Source organism: Salvelinus namaycush, chromosome 41, assembly GCF_016432855.1.
Source record: "Salvelinus namaycush isolate Seneca chromosome 41, SaNama_1.0, whole genome shotgun sequence".
In the NCBI taxonomy this organism is placed as follows: domain Eukaryota; kingdom Metazoa; phylum Chordata; class Actinopteri; order Salmoniformes; family Salmonidae; genus Salvelinus; species Salvelinus namaycush.
The window spans coordinates 7110467-7127198 of NC_052347.1; the positions used below are offsets into that span (position 1 = coordinate 7110467).

The 16732-nt window shown below is 50.6% G+C and overlaps 1 protein-coding gene across 1 annotated transcript in view; it reads right to left on the reverse strand.

Annotated features, from left to right (window-relative positions):
• Positions 1 to 386: 386 nt before the first annotated feature.
• LOC120033972 (SRC kinase signaling inhibitor 1-like) overlaps positions 387 to 16732 on the reverse strand; it is a 49630-nt gene continuing 33284 nt past the window's right edge. The window contains exons 13-22 of the mRNA XM_038980372.1: positions 14195 to 14513; positions 13508 to 13784; positions 13170 to 13318; positions 12822 to 12971; positions 11935 to 12063; positions 11663 to 11724; positions 11089 to 11206; positions 9842 to 10960; positions 8026 to 8157; positions 387 to 812 (exon numbers count right to left, since the gene is read on the reverse strand). Coding sequence (XP_038836300.1) covers positions 810 to 812; positions 8026 to 8157; positions 9842 to 10960; positions 11089 to 11206; positions 11663 to 11724; positions 11935 to 12063; positions 12822 to 12971; positions 13170 to 13318; positions 13508 to 13784; positions 14195 to 14513 — 2458 coding nt within the window. The 3' untranslated portion in view covers positions 387 to 809. The remainder of the gene's footprint in view (positions 813 to 8025; positions 8158 to 9841; positions 10961 to 11088; positions 11207 to 11662; positions 11725 to 11934; positions 12064 to 12821; positions 12972 to 13169; positions 13319 to 13507; positions 13785 to 14194; positions 14514 to 16732) is intronic.

Consider the following 16732-nt stretch of genomic DNA (forward strand, 5'->3'; position numbering starts at 1 on the left):
GAGGGCGAGGAGGAGGGGGTGGAGGTGGTGGAGGTGGGGGAGGTGGAGGAGGAGGAAGAGGAGGTGGTGGTTGAGGTGGTGGTGGAGTTGGAGGAGCGGCCGTTGGGCAGGGGCAGGGAGGAGGCGCGCTGCTGCTCGCGGAGGAGGCGGTGTTGGCGGAAGGTGGAGGAGAGGAGCAGGGCCTCGGCGCTCAGGCTGGAGGCTGACAGGCTGGCCAGCAGGGCTTTGGCCTGGCTGGAGGAGGCTGTCAGGGAAGACAGCGCCCCCTCCTGGGGATACTTCCTCAGACCCGGGGCGAACACAGTCGAGGCCGAACTGGAGGAGGACAGGCGGCCGGAGAAACTGGCAGCTTTGGTGCCTGACAGGAGGGGCTCAATACTGCTGCTGCTGTTCCCATGGGCCTACGGGTCAGACCCAGGGACAGACCAGGAACAGGAGGAACAGGAGGAGGAACATGGAGAATTGGGGAAAATTGTAGAGGTTTCAGGGGGAAAAAGAGAAATGAAAGAAGAGAGTACAGTCATATAGTTGGTAGTGGTCCCCGACTGCACCCTTCCATTCACACAGACATGCGCACACACAAACATACAGAACACACACACAAACACACCAAGGGGAGAGTGGTAGATATCTTGTGCATTGTGGGGTCAATGTAGGACTTGAGAGGGTACAGGAGTCAGAGACTTAAGGGCGTGGACTAGGAGTAGCAGGGGATGGGGTGGGGGGTCAGATGCAGCTCTGTAGTCAGGTGGTTGGTGCTGAGGAGGAGTCTGGAGAGGACAGGCACGGGGCACAGGCTGGTCCCTCACTCACTGTGCAGGGTCAGAGGTCACAGAGGCGCAGGTGGAGGGGTGGGCCGGGTGGTACAGGATGGCCCAGGAGGATCACACAGGTGACAGGGTGGTGGGTGAGGTGGTGGTGGCGCCCCAGGAACAGGTGGTGTAGAGAGGCACAGGCAGGGTGGGGTGAGGAAGGAGGGGTGAGAGGTGGGGTGTGAGGGAGGAGGGGTGAGATGAGAACAAGAGACAAACACAGGAAATTCAGGTTAGTATCAGCTGATGTTGATGCTAGCCAAGAGTGCCAAATACACAGAATGGGACATTACATCTTTTTTTTGTATTATGATACCAACAGTCTGAAGTGAAAATGTAACAGAAGTGTACAGGGGTTACACTGCTGTTGTCCATTACTGTTTTGACCGTTTTTTTAATGGACCTCCGAGTCATTAAAAATGCAAAACACATTAAATGAACAGCATCACGCATATTTCCCTTTGTGTGATGCTTGAGTACACCAGTAGATGGCGCTGTGTTGGCAGTGAGACATTGTGGTAGCGCTGTACACATTATACAGTACAGGGGGTGTATTCTCTGTAAATGCAGTCTGCCAGCATTCAGTCTCTCTCATAGAGGATGGCTGGAGGCAAGTAGCAGTGCCAGGGCATTAGCAGAAGACAGGCAGTGCCAAACGCTAACAGAGCTATGCCAGAGCACGAGTGTGTGAGGGTCCCCGACTCTGTGATCACTCCTACATCAGTGCCACTGGCTGATGACACCTGTCTAGACATCTGTGCTTGTGGCTGGGGGATGAGAGGTGTAACCTGAAGGAAGAGTTGGATGTAACTGTCCCAACTCTGTATCCTCAGTCAGACAGACACTGGGAGAGAGCAATAACTCTGCATACCAGGTTTTATACCGAAGGTCATCGTTTATTTAGAGGTGACTTTGATTAAATCCAGGATAGCAAATCATTTGCTCTTGAATAACTCTTGTACATAGATATGTCAAAAGTTCTCTTCCACAATGTTCCTGAATAAAGGCAACCCACTATTTCTGAGAGGTTTCTACTCTGCCCTGCATGTTGAGTGGTTGGAGGGTGTTAGTGTGGAGACATAGGGGATTCGGTCTGTGTGGTTGGTTGGACAGCAGGTGCGTGTTGTGTGGCCTGTGAGGCTTTCACCTGCTGTGTTGGCTGGTGCTCCAGTAACTCTGGTGCTGCTGTCTGCCCCCAGGGAGAGGGGCTGTTCCTTCTGCCTGAGGACACCCTCTCTCTCTCCTCTCTCTCAAGCCTTGCTACCGCAACATTTATTCTGCTCTGTTAGTGCGGTAAGATAGCCTCCTCTCATCTCCGGAAGCTCAGAGCTGCCTGCCAAAACACTGTGTCGTGGGACTGGCCTTAACCGGCCCCCCGCTTGACTAGCCTGCTTCCCAGCCAGAAGTAATAAGAAGCGAAATGGGAAATGGAAATCGAGGATTGTGGTATGAAAATGATTCACATTGTCATGTCCTCCTTGATCTGCGCCAAAGGCCAACGGAGCGAAATGGTGGCTTTGAACTGCCTGTTCTTATAACAGCTCAGTGATTTAAAAAATCCTCTCCCGCCTGGAACGCTCTGACGTCTCCTGGTACTGTAGCAGTGCCTAACAACAAGCGCTGGCACAACGGCACTGAGTATCATCTCACAATGCACTGTTCAGTCTCACACACACACACACATAAAGATAACACACAGTACAGACAGATAACACAAGGATGAAAACTTTCGCACCACCGATAACGTCAATTCATAACACCACTGAGGACAGAAGCAGAAAAGAGACAAACAGAGAAACGATAGGAAGATGAAAGGAAAGAGTGATGACCAGAGAGAGAGAGGGTCAGTGTAGGAGTTTGGGTTGAGGGGTCATCTCTGGGGAGGGGAGAAGAGATCTCTTTACCTTCAGCTGTGGCTCCAGTAGAGAGGACACCCATGGTGGGCATGTCTGGGTGGGTGTGAGTCAAAACAACAGCATCAGTAGGGAGTGGGGCTACTAACTTACAACTCTATGGGAGTGGGGAAACTAACCAACAGCTCTATGGGAGGGGGACAACTAACTTACAACTCTATGGGAGTGGGGAAACTAACCAACAGCTCTATGGGAGGGGGACAACTAACTTACAACTCTATGGGAGTGGGGAAACTAACCAACAACTCTATGGGAGTGGGGAAACTAACTTACAACTCTATGGGAGTGGGGAAACTAACCAACAGCTCTATGGGAGGGGGACAACTAACTTACAACTCTATGGGAGTGGGGAAACTAACCAACAACTTTATGGGAGTGGGGAAACTAACCAACAGCTCTATGGGAGGGGGACAACTAACTTACAACTCTATGGGAGTGGGGAAACTAACCAACAGCTTTATGGGAGTGGGGAAACTAACCAACAACTTTATGGGAGTGGGGAAACTAACCAACAACTTTATGGGAGTGGGGAAACTAACCAACAACTTTATGGGAGTGGGGAAACTAACCAACAGCTCTATGGGAGGGGGACAACTAACTTACAACTCTATGGGAGTGGGGAAACTAACCAACAGCTTTATGGGAGTGGGGAAACTAACCAACAACTTTATGGGAGTGGGGAAACTAACCAACAACTTTATGGGAGTGGGGAAACTAACCAACAACTTTATGGGAGTGGGGAAACTAACCAACAACTTTATGGGAGTGGGGAAACTAACCAACAACTTTATGGGAGTGGGGAAACTAACCATCAGCTCTATGGGAGGGGGACAACTAACTTACAACTCTATGGGAGTGGGGAAACTAACCAACAACTTTATGGGAGTGGGGAAACTAACCAACAACTCTATGGGAGTGGGGAAACTAACCAACAGCTTTATGGGAGGGGGACAACTAACTTACAACTCTATGGGAGTGGGGAAACTAACCAACAACTTTATGGGAGTGGGGAAACTAACCAACAACTTTATGGGAGTGGGGAAACTAACCAACAACTTTATGGGAGTGGGGAAACTAACCAACAACTTTATGGGAGTGGGGAAACTAACCAACAACTTTATGGGAGGGGGACAACTAACTTACAACTCTATGGGAGTGGGGAAACTAACCAACAACTTTATGGGAGTGGGGAAACTAACCAACAACTTTATGGGAGTGGGGAAACTAACCAACAACTTTATGGGAGTGGGGAAACTAACCAACAACTTTATGGGAGTGGGGAAACTAACCAACAACTTTATGGGAGTGGGGAAACTAACCAACAACTTTATGGGAGTGGGGAAACTAACCAACAACTCTATGGGAGTGGGGAAACTAACCAACAGCTCTATGGGAGTGGGGAAACTAACCAACAACTTTATGGGAGTGGGGAAACTAACCAACAACTCTATGGGAGTGGGGAAACTAACCAACAGCTCTATGGGAGTGGGGAAACTAACCAACAACTTTATGGGAGTGGGGAAACTAACCAACAGCTTTATGGGAGGGGGACAACTAACTTACAACTCTATGGGAGTTGGGAAACTAACCAACAACTTTATGGGAGTGGGGAAACTAACCAACAACTTTATGGGAGTGGGGAAACTAACCAACAACTCTATGGGAGTGGGGAAACTAACCAACAACTTTATGGGAGTGGGGAAACTAACCAACAACTCTATGGGAGTGGGGAAACTAACCAACAGCTCTATGGGAGTGGGGAAACTAACCAACAACTTTATGGGAGTGGGGAAACTAACCAACAGCTTTATGGGAGGGGGACAACTAACTTACAACTCTATGGGAGTGGGGAAACTAACCAACAACTTTATGGGAGTGGGGAAACTAACCAACAACTTTATGGGAGTGGGGAAACTAACCAACAACTTTATGGGAGTGGGGAAACTAACCAACAACTTTATGGGAGTGGGGAAACTAACCAACAACTTTATGGGAGTGGGGAAACTAACCAACAACTTTATGGGAGTGGGGAAACTAACCATCAGCTCTATGGGAGGGGGACAACTAACTTACAACTCTATGGGAGTGGGGAAACTAACCAACAACTTTATGGGAGTGGGGAAACTAACCAACAACTCTATGGGAGGGGGACAACTAACTTACAACTCTATGGGAGTGGGGAAACTAACCAACAACTCTATGGGAGTGGGGAAACTAACCAACAGCTCTATGGGAGGGGGACAACTAACTTACAACTTTATGGGAGTGGGGAAACTAACCAACAACTCTATGGGAGTGGGGAAACTAACCAACAACTTTATGGGAGTGGGGAAACTAACCAACAACTCTATGGGAGGGGGACAACTAACTTACAACTCCATGGGAGTGGGGAAACTAACCAACAACTTTATGGGAGTGGGGAAACTAACCAACAGCTCTATGGGAGGGGGACAACTAACTTACAACTCTATGGGAGTGGGGAAACTAACCAACAGCTCTATGGGAGGGGGACAACTAACTTACAACTTTATGGGAGTGGGGAAACTAACCAACAACTCTATGGGAGTGGGGAAACTAACCAACAACTTTATGGGAGTGGGGAAACTAACCAACAACTTTATGGGAGTGGGGAAACTAACCAACAACTTTATGGGAGTGGGGAAACTAACCAACAACTTTATGGGAGGGGGACAACTAACCAACAACTCTATGGGAGTGGGGAAACTAACCAACAACTCTATGGGAGTGGGGAAACTAACCAACAACTTTATGGGAGTGGGGAAACTAACCAACAACTCTATGGGAGTGGGGAAACTAACCAACAGCTTTATGGGAGTGGGGAAACTAACCAACAACTTTATGGGAGGGGGACAACTAACTTACAACTCTATGGGAGTGGGGCTACTAACTTACAACTCTATGGAAGTGAGGAAACTGACTTACAACTCTATGGGAGTGAGGAAACTGACTTACAACTCTATGGGAGTGGGGAAACTAACCAACAACTCTATGGGAGTGGGGAAACTAACCAACAACTTTATGGGAGGGGGACAACTAACTTACAACTCTATGGGAGTGGGGCTACTAACTTACAACTCTATGGAAGTGAGGAAACTGACTTACAACTCTATGGGAGTGAGGAAACTGACTTACAACTCTATGGGAGTGGGGAAACTAACCAACAACTTTACGGGAGTGGGGAAACTAACCAACAACTCTATGGGAGTGAGGAAACTGACTTACAACTCTATGGGAGTGGGGAAACTAACCAACAACTTTACGGGAGTGGGGAAACTAACCAACAACTCTATGGGAGTGAGGAAACTAACTTACAACTCTATGGGAGTGGGGCTACTAACTTACAACTCTATGGAAGTGAGGAAACTGACTTACAACTCTATGGGAGTGAGGAAACTGACTTACAACTCTATGGGAGTGGGGAAACTAACCAACAACTTTACGGGAGTGGGGAAACTAACCAACAACTCTATGGGAGTGAGGAAACTGACTTACAACTCTATGTGAGTGGGGAAACTAACCAACAACTTTACGGGAGTGGGGAAACTAACCAACAACTCTATGGGAGTGAGGAAACTAACTTACAACTCTATGGGAGTGGGGCTACTAACTTACAACTCTATGGAAGTGAGGAAACTGACTTACAACTCTATGGGAGTGAGGAAACTGACTTACAACTCTATGGGAGAGGGCTACTAACTTACAACTCTATGGGAGTGATGAAACTAGGGGGGCACCTTAAAGCTCTATGGGTCAATTATTATGGTGGGTGGATGGGCACCTGGCTGGCACAGTACCCTAGGCAGTATAGTATAGGTAGGCATCTGACAGTGTTGAGGTGGAGTAATGAGAGACGACAGACATCCATGGCATGTTATGTCAATACAAACAGCCGGTCAGTCATTGAGTAGTGGGGAGATTGACTTCCGCGATTGAAGTCATATGTTGATTCAAAATGCTCTGAAATGGGTTTAGTAATGTCTTTGTTACTGTTGTTGTTGGCGCTCTCTTAACTTATGGCTTGGTGCCGACTCTGAGAGAGATTGTCTTGAACATCTCTCCTTCTTTGGGCGAGGGGATGGTGTTTTCACACAGCCTGTTTTCAGTGTAATTGTTTGCAACAGTCTGTGGACAAAGGGAGCACGCTGAGATCCTGTGTCCTCATACTGAAATAATGGGATTCATTTTCCTCTCAGTGGGCTAGAAGGAGGCCGCTCCACCCCTACAGCTTTCCAGAAACAGGGAAGCAGAGGGAGGGAACGAGAGACACACAGGGGGAGAGAGAGGAAGATAAAGGTGGGGAAAGAAAGACACACAGGGGGAGAGAGAGAAAGACAGAGGTGGGGAAAGAGAGATGGCAAAATTGAGAGAACAAGAAATAATAGGGATGAAAAAGATTGTGCAGTAAGGAAGGAGTGAGTGAATAAAATGGAGGAAGAGAGAGAAAGCGAGCGAGAGCTGAAGGGAGCACACTGGGGGGAAGCACTGTGCTCTTCATATTGAATCATCAGTGATTGCACTGACACAACTGGGTACTGATTAGCCTCAGCCTACATTGGGAGACAAGGGAATTAGAGATTCCTCCCATGTTTACCTATATAGCTACTTGTCAGCCCAGTCTCATAACACACTCTCTCTCTCTCTCTCTCTCTCTCTCTCTCTCTCTCTCTCTCTCTCTCTCTCTCTCTCTCTCTCTCTCTCTCTCTCTCTCTCTCTCTCTCTCTCTCTCTCTCTCTCTCACGCACCCCCCCCCCCCTCTCTCTCTTGATTCACATGAATGGCTCCCTCTCTGAATTCCCAATCAAAGTATTTTTAGCGTGGAGAGAGGGTTTAGGTGCACTTCGGTGCTCCGGTATTTTTCAAATAACATTGACATTAAAGCTTATTTCATTGACATGACTCCTGCCAGCACTAGAGAAGAAAGTTCTCTCTCAGCTTGACTTTGTTCTGACACGCCTGAACAGTTCCATTTCCCCGTCTCCCCTGGGCCACTTGCATCTCCCAATTTATAACCCAACATCCTTCAAGACCTTCAGGTGCCCTGGTGCACCACACTATCTATTCCATACACTATCTATATGCCCTTTATCAAACAAGACCCTTGTAGTACTATTGGCTCTGGCTAATCCATCGACGGTCTATGGATTAAGAAGTCACACCAAGATATGGGGGTACACTAATACAACAGTGGAATAGGCTACCTTGTGCAGAAGATTGAGGTGTGTGGTCAGTTAGGTAGGGGCAGTCAGTAGTAGATGATCAGTCTCACTAGAATACAGTACCTGCTGCTGGCCCTTGAGGAAGTCTTCCCTCTTGCCAGTTTTGGTCTTCTCTATGCTGCTCTGCTGCAGGTGCTTCAGTCTGGAGGCAGCCGAGGAGTGGACTTTACCCACAGCTGAAGAGCTGTTGCCTCCCTGGAGAAGGAGACAAGGAGAGGAGAAGAGGGGAGAGACGTGAGTTTTAGTGCCACAGAGCACGAACAGATTTACATTTCATTCCTTTTAATCAGACATATACCAACTCAATAGAAGCTCTCACCCAGTATGCCCGCCGGCTGCTGAAAGCCCTAAGATCAGGGTGCTCACTAAAGCCTCGCTGAAACAACTCTCTGCTATCCGCCCCACTGACTTTCAATATATCACTACACACTGGCTGCAGAAGATCTGACAAACAGGTGAATATGGAAATGGGAAATTCAAAGTGGTGTTGCTTAGCATGGCTGCACCGGGGGCTCATCATATGATGTCGTCTGCTCAACCATTTTCTCTGCCTCTAATATGCAAAAAGCAAATACGCACTCACTCACTCCAACACTCACATCCTATCTACTCCCCAACCCCCTCCACACATGCACATTGGCTAAGAGGAAAGGCAGTGCATATGATTACAGGAGACGGAGCGCCCAGTATGGTATGCTAATATGAATCATTCAGGGGTAGAGTAGGGAACCTGGGTGAAGGATCTGATTGGCCTAATGAGACCCAGTTAAAGGCAGTGGTGGTTACAGTATTGAGAGTGATGCAACAAGGCGTGAAAACGCTGCAACTCCACACCAACCCCACGTCAAGCCCACGGGACCTGTTTCTCCAGCTGAATGGCCGAAAGGAGAAACGATCCCTGACAGTCAGCCCCACTGTAGCTTGGCATTCCACTGCAGTTGGACTGAATGAAAGTCTATGTACACACTGAGACAACATGGTGGTCCATGCTATAGTCTACCTCTTCACCTGTCTGTCTCTAACTCTCTATCTATCAGCATTACTCAACCATGTATTTCATTTTGGGAGCTTTACAAGGAGTGTTGACCTAAAGGTGAAATGACAAACTCCGACTCCCAGCATGCAATGAGCCCTCCGAGGTCTGGTCTGCCCTATGCTAATGATTTACTATGGGATAATGAAAACAGCAGTGTGTGTCTGTACTCAGTTTCAGGCCAATTTGTAAACAAGTCTGAACGTTTCGTTTGTCGATAAGCCGAAAGAAAGGTCAAGGTAAAGCTATAATAGTTGATGATGCAGGTAACTGGTAATTGATTACAGAGACGAGAGAAGCAGCAAAGGACAAAGGCAAGACAAAGACGTGAAGAGAGGGGGGAAATAAAGAGGGGAGTGAAAGAGAAATGACAGTTTATTGCAGCAGAGATTGGACTTGCCCTGGTTTACAGAGTAGAAACAGAAGATCAATGAAAAGACAATGAACAACCCGTCTCCAAGTGGAGAGTAGCACCACATAACTAATCACAGTACAGAGAAGGAGAGCATCTGCTGCAGGCCCCTTTGAGTTGAACAGATTTAAGATTTAAAGCCTTTGGACTGCCAAAATCTACCCGTTTTCACAGGGAGCAGACGACAGATTACTTCTACGTGGGAATTGGCAGGTTGAGAGGTTCAACGGAGGTGTGAGGTACAACTCCATGTGAGGTTGGTCATTTACGTGCTGTCAGATTCCCTCTGAAGTCAATAGGAGGAAGACAAGATAAAGCTTCTGCTTCAGCAGAAACAGCAACCCCAACACTTAAAGCCAAAAAGACAGAAGAGGATAGAGAGAAGTGAGTGCCCTCTAAAGAGCAGAGTCTATGCAGGGGTGCACGTTATAGACCTTGGTCATTGTGGCAGGAGTGTAGCAGGGTTTGGGCTTGGGTGGGACTGGGGGCTTCTTGGTCTCTGGGGTGCTGGTGCCAGGCGTCTGGGCTGGGTCTGGAGCCTCTGGCAAGGCAGTGTCAGTGGGGGGTGTGGGGGGGGAGAGGTGCACTGTGGTGGGGTGGCCACTGAGCTCCAGCAGGGTGTTCTCCAGCTCGCGGATGGTTTCATCCAGGCTGTCCAGCCTCCTGTAGGTGCTGCTCCTAATGTCCTCTCCTTGGTTCCAGGGGTTCAGACCCTGTTCTTCCCTGGCCTGGCTCTCCTCACACCCTGCAGACCCTTTGGGTTTCACTGCTGCTTCTGCAGAGTCCTGACTGGGCTCCGGAAGGGTGGCTAGAATGCTCTTTGTTCCAGTGCTGTGAGGGAGTGTCAGGTTCCTGGCCCCTGTCTCCACCCCTCTCCTCAGAGCCTCTCTCAGAGAGTCCTGCTGCTCAGGGGAGAGAGTTATCTTGGAACCCAGGGTACTGGGGCTGCTGCTCAGGCTGCTGTGAGAAGATTGTGCTCTGGGCTTGGGGACCACCTTGGATGACCCTGTGTCCTCCTCCCTGCCCAGCAGTAACTGCAGCTTCCTGTAGGCCTCTCTGACCGTCACAGTCTCCCTGAAGAGTACAAGTAGTGGAGCCCCACACAGACGGGTTTCAGTGCTTCCCTCTGAAGGCTGAGGTGGGATGGTCAGTGTCTGTAGAGCCTCTCCCCAGGTCCTGCTGAGCTTCTGGGCCTCCGAGGGTGACATCACCATCACCCCCAGCTCAGTCAGCACCAAGGACAGCTCTTCTCTCTCTTCCCTCTCTTCCTTCTTCTCAAAGGACTCCAGGATTCTCAGCCCCCCCCGCCGAGAGGGCTTCCTCTGGGGCTGGCTGACGGGATCCTTCCCCTTAGAGACCTGCTGGATCTTGGGGACTGTCTGGGGAGGAGCAGTCTTACTCTGGGACTGGCCCACTGTTGGGGACATCTGATGGTCTTGTGTCAAGTCTCTGACAAAGCCTTCTGAGGGAGAGGGTGAAACTGACACACACTCTGTCAGCACAATCCGGGGGACAGGAGAGAAGGACGAACCAGGAAGGGCCATGCTCTGTGCCTGTTAAACAAAATGGGTGAATAGAAGGAATATTCCATCATACATTCAATAAGATAAAATAGGATTGTTTGCTAAACAGTGTAATGGTAATTGACTGGTTCTAAAATACTTCTCATTAGGGCACTAACCTGTGAGTGTGATGCCAGTATGCTGGCAGTGCATTCTGAGCTGCCCTGCTTCCACTGTAGGCCAGAGCAGTCCAACGATGCTCTAGACAGCTGGTAGACACAGTTTAGAGTTTCACAACTGTTCACACACACATACACGTACACACACACGTACACACATACACACACACACACACACACACACACACACACACACACACACACACACACACACACACACACACACACACACACACACACACACACACACACACACACACACACACACACACACACACACACACACACGTAAACACACACGCACACACACACACACACACTGGCACACTCTAACACACACACATCCATGCACTTCAGAGCACTGCAACCAACACAGAGAGTGACTAGTCACAGGAGTGTTTGTGTGTAAGGAAGAGTGATCACTCCATCGGGGAGTGTGTTGTCTGGAGACAGTGTGTTTAGGGGTGTGTTCTGGTAGTGTAGAACAAGGGGAGTGCTGGACCAAAGGGCTGCATTTAAAACAAAAGTACAACCTCCTTTACTTTCCCTACAGCACCAAGCAGAATAGGGTCACTGTACAGTCGGTGTGCTGGTGACCAGCTGCTGTGTTTGACAGGAGACCCTGTGGAGAGCACTCTGCAGGTAGAGATAAAAGGTGAGGATGGGACTGTGTACTCTGGGAGGGGTGTAGAGATCAGGGATGGAACATGGGAGTGTGTATTTGAGGGAGGGGGTAGAGGGGTGGAAGTGTTAGTTCGAGGAGGAAGGAGGGCGAGAAGGAAGGTGAGGGCAGTCTCAGGAAGCAGCAGTCCACACAAGCCCTCGCGAGGTCAGGGAGGGCGTTACCTTGGTGCATGGGGCCCCTGGGGGCCATAGGTCGAGGCTGGAGGGGGGCACGCTGGTCCTGCTGCGGGGGGCACTGGGCAGGGACAGGGGAGGGGGGTGGCTGAGCCTGAGGGGGGCTCTCTGAAACAGCTGGCCAGGGGAAGGGTAGGAGGGAGGGGAGGGGACAGTTGAAATAATGTAAATAATGGTTAAATTAGGAAAGGTTATCCATAATATCAAGATCAATTATCATAACGGGTCTATCAAAAATGACAGTAAAAAAAAAAAAATCTGTCCAATTTATTGTTTCACTAAGTGGCCAGCAGGGCATCAGAAAGACAAACACACAAATCAACACTTCATTTGGGTCCATGTGGCCAGGCTGGGTTGGTCTGTGAGCTCTGGGTGACACGCTGTGTGTGTGTGACTAAACTGTGTGATCAGCAGTAATCTGGGCCCACAGTGAATGGAGCTCTCTGTCCCAGTGTGTAGGCCTGGGGTGTGGAGGACATATGGCACCTGCTGCTTTGACCTGACCATCCTCTCGGACACACCAAGCAGCCAGCAAATGAGGCCTACAAAGGTTGTGAATGTGTGTGTGTGTGTGTGTGTGTGTGTGTGTGTGTGTGTGTGTGTGTGTGTGTGTGTGTGTGTGTGTGTGTGTGTGTGTGTGTGTGTGTGTGTGTGTGTGTGTGTGTGTGTGTGTGTGTGTGTGTGTGTGTGTGTGTGTGTGTGTGTAGCTACAAGCTCTCGGCAAAATTAGGAAAGCGGAGGAAGTGTCGTTTTTCAGTAACATTTCCCATTCCCTGCACCCTTACCTAAAATCCTTCAGGGACCACTTCTACGAATACTATATAAACTCTGCAAACACTATTAATCCACTATTTCCAAAGCTGGTATACCAGTACCTCCAGTTCAGCAGCAATATTGTCCTCCTCTCCCTCCTCCTTGTCTCCAGAGGCGATGGTGGGAGGGGTGGACGCAGGACGCGGGTTTTCAGACACCGTCCGTCGCAGCTTCACATGGGGCTTCTGTGCTTCTGCCTCCTCTGCCTCCGGCTTTTACACACATACATAGTGGAGATCAGAAACTAGGCAGGAGGTGTGTGTGTGTGTGTGTGTGTGTGTGTGTGTGTGTGTGTGTGTGTGTGTGTGTGTGTGTGTGTGTGTGTGTGTGTGTGTGTGTGTGTGTGTGTGAGTGTGAGTGTGAGTGTGTGTGTCTGTGTGAATATACATCCATGCCTCATGCTCTGTCACCTTCATGCTCTTGCCGGGGATAAGGATCTCTCCGCTGCGGGTGATCAGGCCAGCCGGGGATGATGGGAAGCTGCGTCGAGGTGGTGGGGGAGGGGGCGACTTCGAGGGCTTCTCTGTACGATAGCGAGTCACTGTCAGCTGCTCTGCATCTGTGGCAGGCAGGGCAGTACCATGGGCACCCGTTAGAGAACCAGACACAGTACATTCATACTGGCACCACAGCCGACCCTGACACATTCATGAGCTGAGTATGTGACAAAACACTGCTGCCCATCAGTACATCAAAACCGGTCTACTGCTCCCTCTGTTGGGTAAGGAGAGGTCTGATGTATCCTTACCAGAACCACGTCTGGAGCCAGGTTCCTTCCCCGAGAGCTTGTGTGTGGCGTGCTGGGGCTTGGTAGGGCGGTGCTCTGGGGTCCCTCCCCCACTCTGGGGGGTCTGAGACTGGGAGGGTGTGTTGGAGGAGGGCTTGTTGATCTGCTTGGCGGCAAAGTCCAGGTCTGGGATGGCCTTCATCAGCTCAGCCTGGGTCTCCTCCAGCAGACGGTTGATGTCTTGAGCACTGTACTGGGTCAGACTGGCCCGCTTCTCCTCCCAGTCCCGCTCCGCTGCCTGGGGAGCGGGAACCATAGAGGGATATAGCACAGTGAGGGATATTGTATACACACGCAGACACACACACACTCACCACAGGAGGTTGGTGGCACCTTAATTGGGGAGGACGGGCTTGTGGTAATGACTGGAGCGGAATCAGTGGAATGGTATCAAACACATCAAACATGTGTCTCCGTGTGTTTGATACCATTCCATTCGCTCCGTTCCAGCTCTTATTATGAGCCGTCCTCCCCTCAGCAGAATCCGCTGACACTCACTCACACATGTGCAGACATCCACACTTGTAGACTCACTCATGCCTACGCACACTCTCCTCCAAAACCTATACATACTGTATCATCATACCAATGCAACACTAGGACAACTACAGATTAAACACTAGAATGGAGTATTGAAGGGTTCCTTACCAGTCGAACCTCCACAGACACAGCCTTATCAGCGGCAGCGCGGTTGGCCAGCTCTTCCAGGGCCCGGCCCTTGTGAGGCACAGGGGGATGATTGTCCCTGTGAGGGCCAGAGGAGGGGTGGCTGTGTGCATGACCGTGACTGTGACTATGGCTGTGGCTGGAGTGGGGGCTCCAGTTTGACAGGCTGCTGCCGCCCCTCAGGTCACTGAGGTTGAGAGGGGGGCTGGTGGGCATGTCAAAGTCAGAACTCTTACGGAAGTCCTCACTGCTGTGCTTGGGGAAGTCCTCCTGCTTCTTCCATACGCCCTCGTTCACTTGCCTGACCACACAAACACAGCCAATGTCAGGCGATGCCAGTAACGTCTGTATATCGGCCATATTGTGGTCAGTGCTGGTGGGCTGTGGCTAGACAATGCAGGCTCTGAGTTACAGATCGTTCATGTACCTGTGATGTTGGATCAGTGTCGATGTTTCAATGATGGTCAGTGTGTGGTGGGCTGAAGCCTACCTGCGAAAGGTGGTCACTGGTCAGTGTGTTGGGTCGTACCTGCCCATGGCGGTCAGTGTGTTGGGTCGTACCTGTGCATGGCGGTCAGTGTGTTGGGTCGTACCTGCGCATGACAGTCAGTGTGTTGGCTCGTACCTGCGCATGGCGGTCAGTGTGTTGGCTCTTACCTGCGCATGGCGGTCAGTGTGTTGGGTCGTACCTGCGCATGGCGGTCAGTGTGTTGGGTCGTACATGCGCATGGCGGTCAGTGTGTTGGGTCGTACCTGCGCATAGTGGTCAGTGTGTTGGGTCGTACACGCGCATGGCGGTCAGTGTGTTGGGTCGTACCTGCCCATGGCGGTCAGTGTGTTGGGTCGTACCTGCGCATGGCGGTCAGTGTGTTGGGTCGTACATGCACATGGCGGTCAGTGTGTTGGGTCGTACCTGCGCATGGCGGTCAGTGTGTTGGCTCTTACCTGCGCATGGCGGTCAGTGTGTTGGGTCGTACCTGCCCATGGCGGTCAGTGTGTTGGGTCGTACCTGCGCATAGTGGTCAGTGTGTTGGGTCGTACATGCGCATGGCGGTCAGTGTGTTGGGTCGTACCTGCGCATAGTGGTCAGTGTGTTGGGTCGTACCTGTGCATAGTGGTCAGTGTGTTGGGTCGTACCTGCGCATAGTGGTCAGTGTGTTGGCTCGTACCTGTGCATAATTGTCAGTGTGTTGGCTCTTACCTGCGCATAGTGGTCAGTGTGTTGGGTCGTACCTGTGCATAGTGGTCAGTGTGTTGGCTCTTACCTGTGCATAGTGGTCAGTGTGTTGGCTCTTACCTGCGCATAGTGGTCAGTGTGTTGGGTCGTACCTGTGCATAGTGGTCAGTGTGTTGGCTCGTACCTGTGCATAGTGGTCAGTGTGTTGGCTCTTACCTGTGCATAGTGGTCAGTGTGTTGGCTCTTACCTGTGCATAGCGGTCAGTGTGTTGGGTCGTACCTGTGCATAGTGGTCAGTGTGTTGGCTCTTACCTGTGCATAGTGGTCAGTGTGTTGGCTCTTACCTGTGCATAGTGGTCAGTGTGTTGGCTCGTACCTGCGCATAGTGGTCAGTGTGTTGGCTCTTACCTGCGCATAGTGGTCAGTGTGTTGGCTCTTACCTGTGCATAATGGTCAGTGTGTTGGCTCTTACCTGCGCATAGTGGTCAGTGTGTTGGGTCGTACCTGTGCATAGTGGTCAGTGTGTTGGCTCTTACCTGTGCATAGCGGTCAGTGTGTTGGGTCGTACCTGTGCATAGTGGTCAGTGTGTTGGCTCTTACCTGTGCATAGTGGTCAGTGTGTTGGCTCTTACCTGTGCATAGTGGTCAGTGTGTTGGCTCGTACCTGCGCATAGTGGTCAGTGTGTTGGGTCGTACCTGTGCATAGTGGTCAGTGTGTTGGGTCGTACCTGTGCATAGTGGTCAGTGTGTTGGCTCGTACATGCGCATAGTGGTCAGTGTGTTGGCTCTTACCTGTGCATAGCGGTCAGTGTGTTGGCTCTTACCTGTGCATAGCGGTCAGTGTGTTGGCTCTTACCTGTGCATAGCGGTCAGTGTGTTGGGTCGTACCTGTGCATGGCGGTCAGTGTGTTGGGTCGTACCTGTGCATGGCGGTCAGTGTGTTGGGTCGTACCTGTGCATTGCGGTCAGTGTGTTGGCTCGTACCTGCGCATAGCGGTCAGTGTGTTGGCTCGTACCTGTGCATAGCGGTCAGTGTGTTGGCTCGTACCTGCGCATAGTGGTCAGTGTGTTGGGTCGTACCTGTGCATAGTGGTCAGTGTGTTGGCTCGTACCTGCGCATAGCGGTCAGTGTGTTGGCTCGTACCTGTGCATAGCGGTCAGTGTGTTGGCTCGTACCTGCGCATAGTGGTCAGTGTGTTGGCTCGTACCTGCGCATGGCGGTCAGTGTATTGGCTCGTACCTGCGCATAGCGGTCAGTGTGTTGGCTCGTACCTGTGCATGGCGGTCAGTGTGTTGGCTCGTACCTGTGCATAGTGGTCAGTGTGTTGGCTCGTACCTGTGCA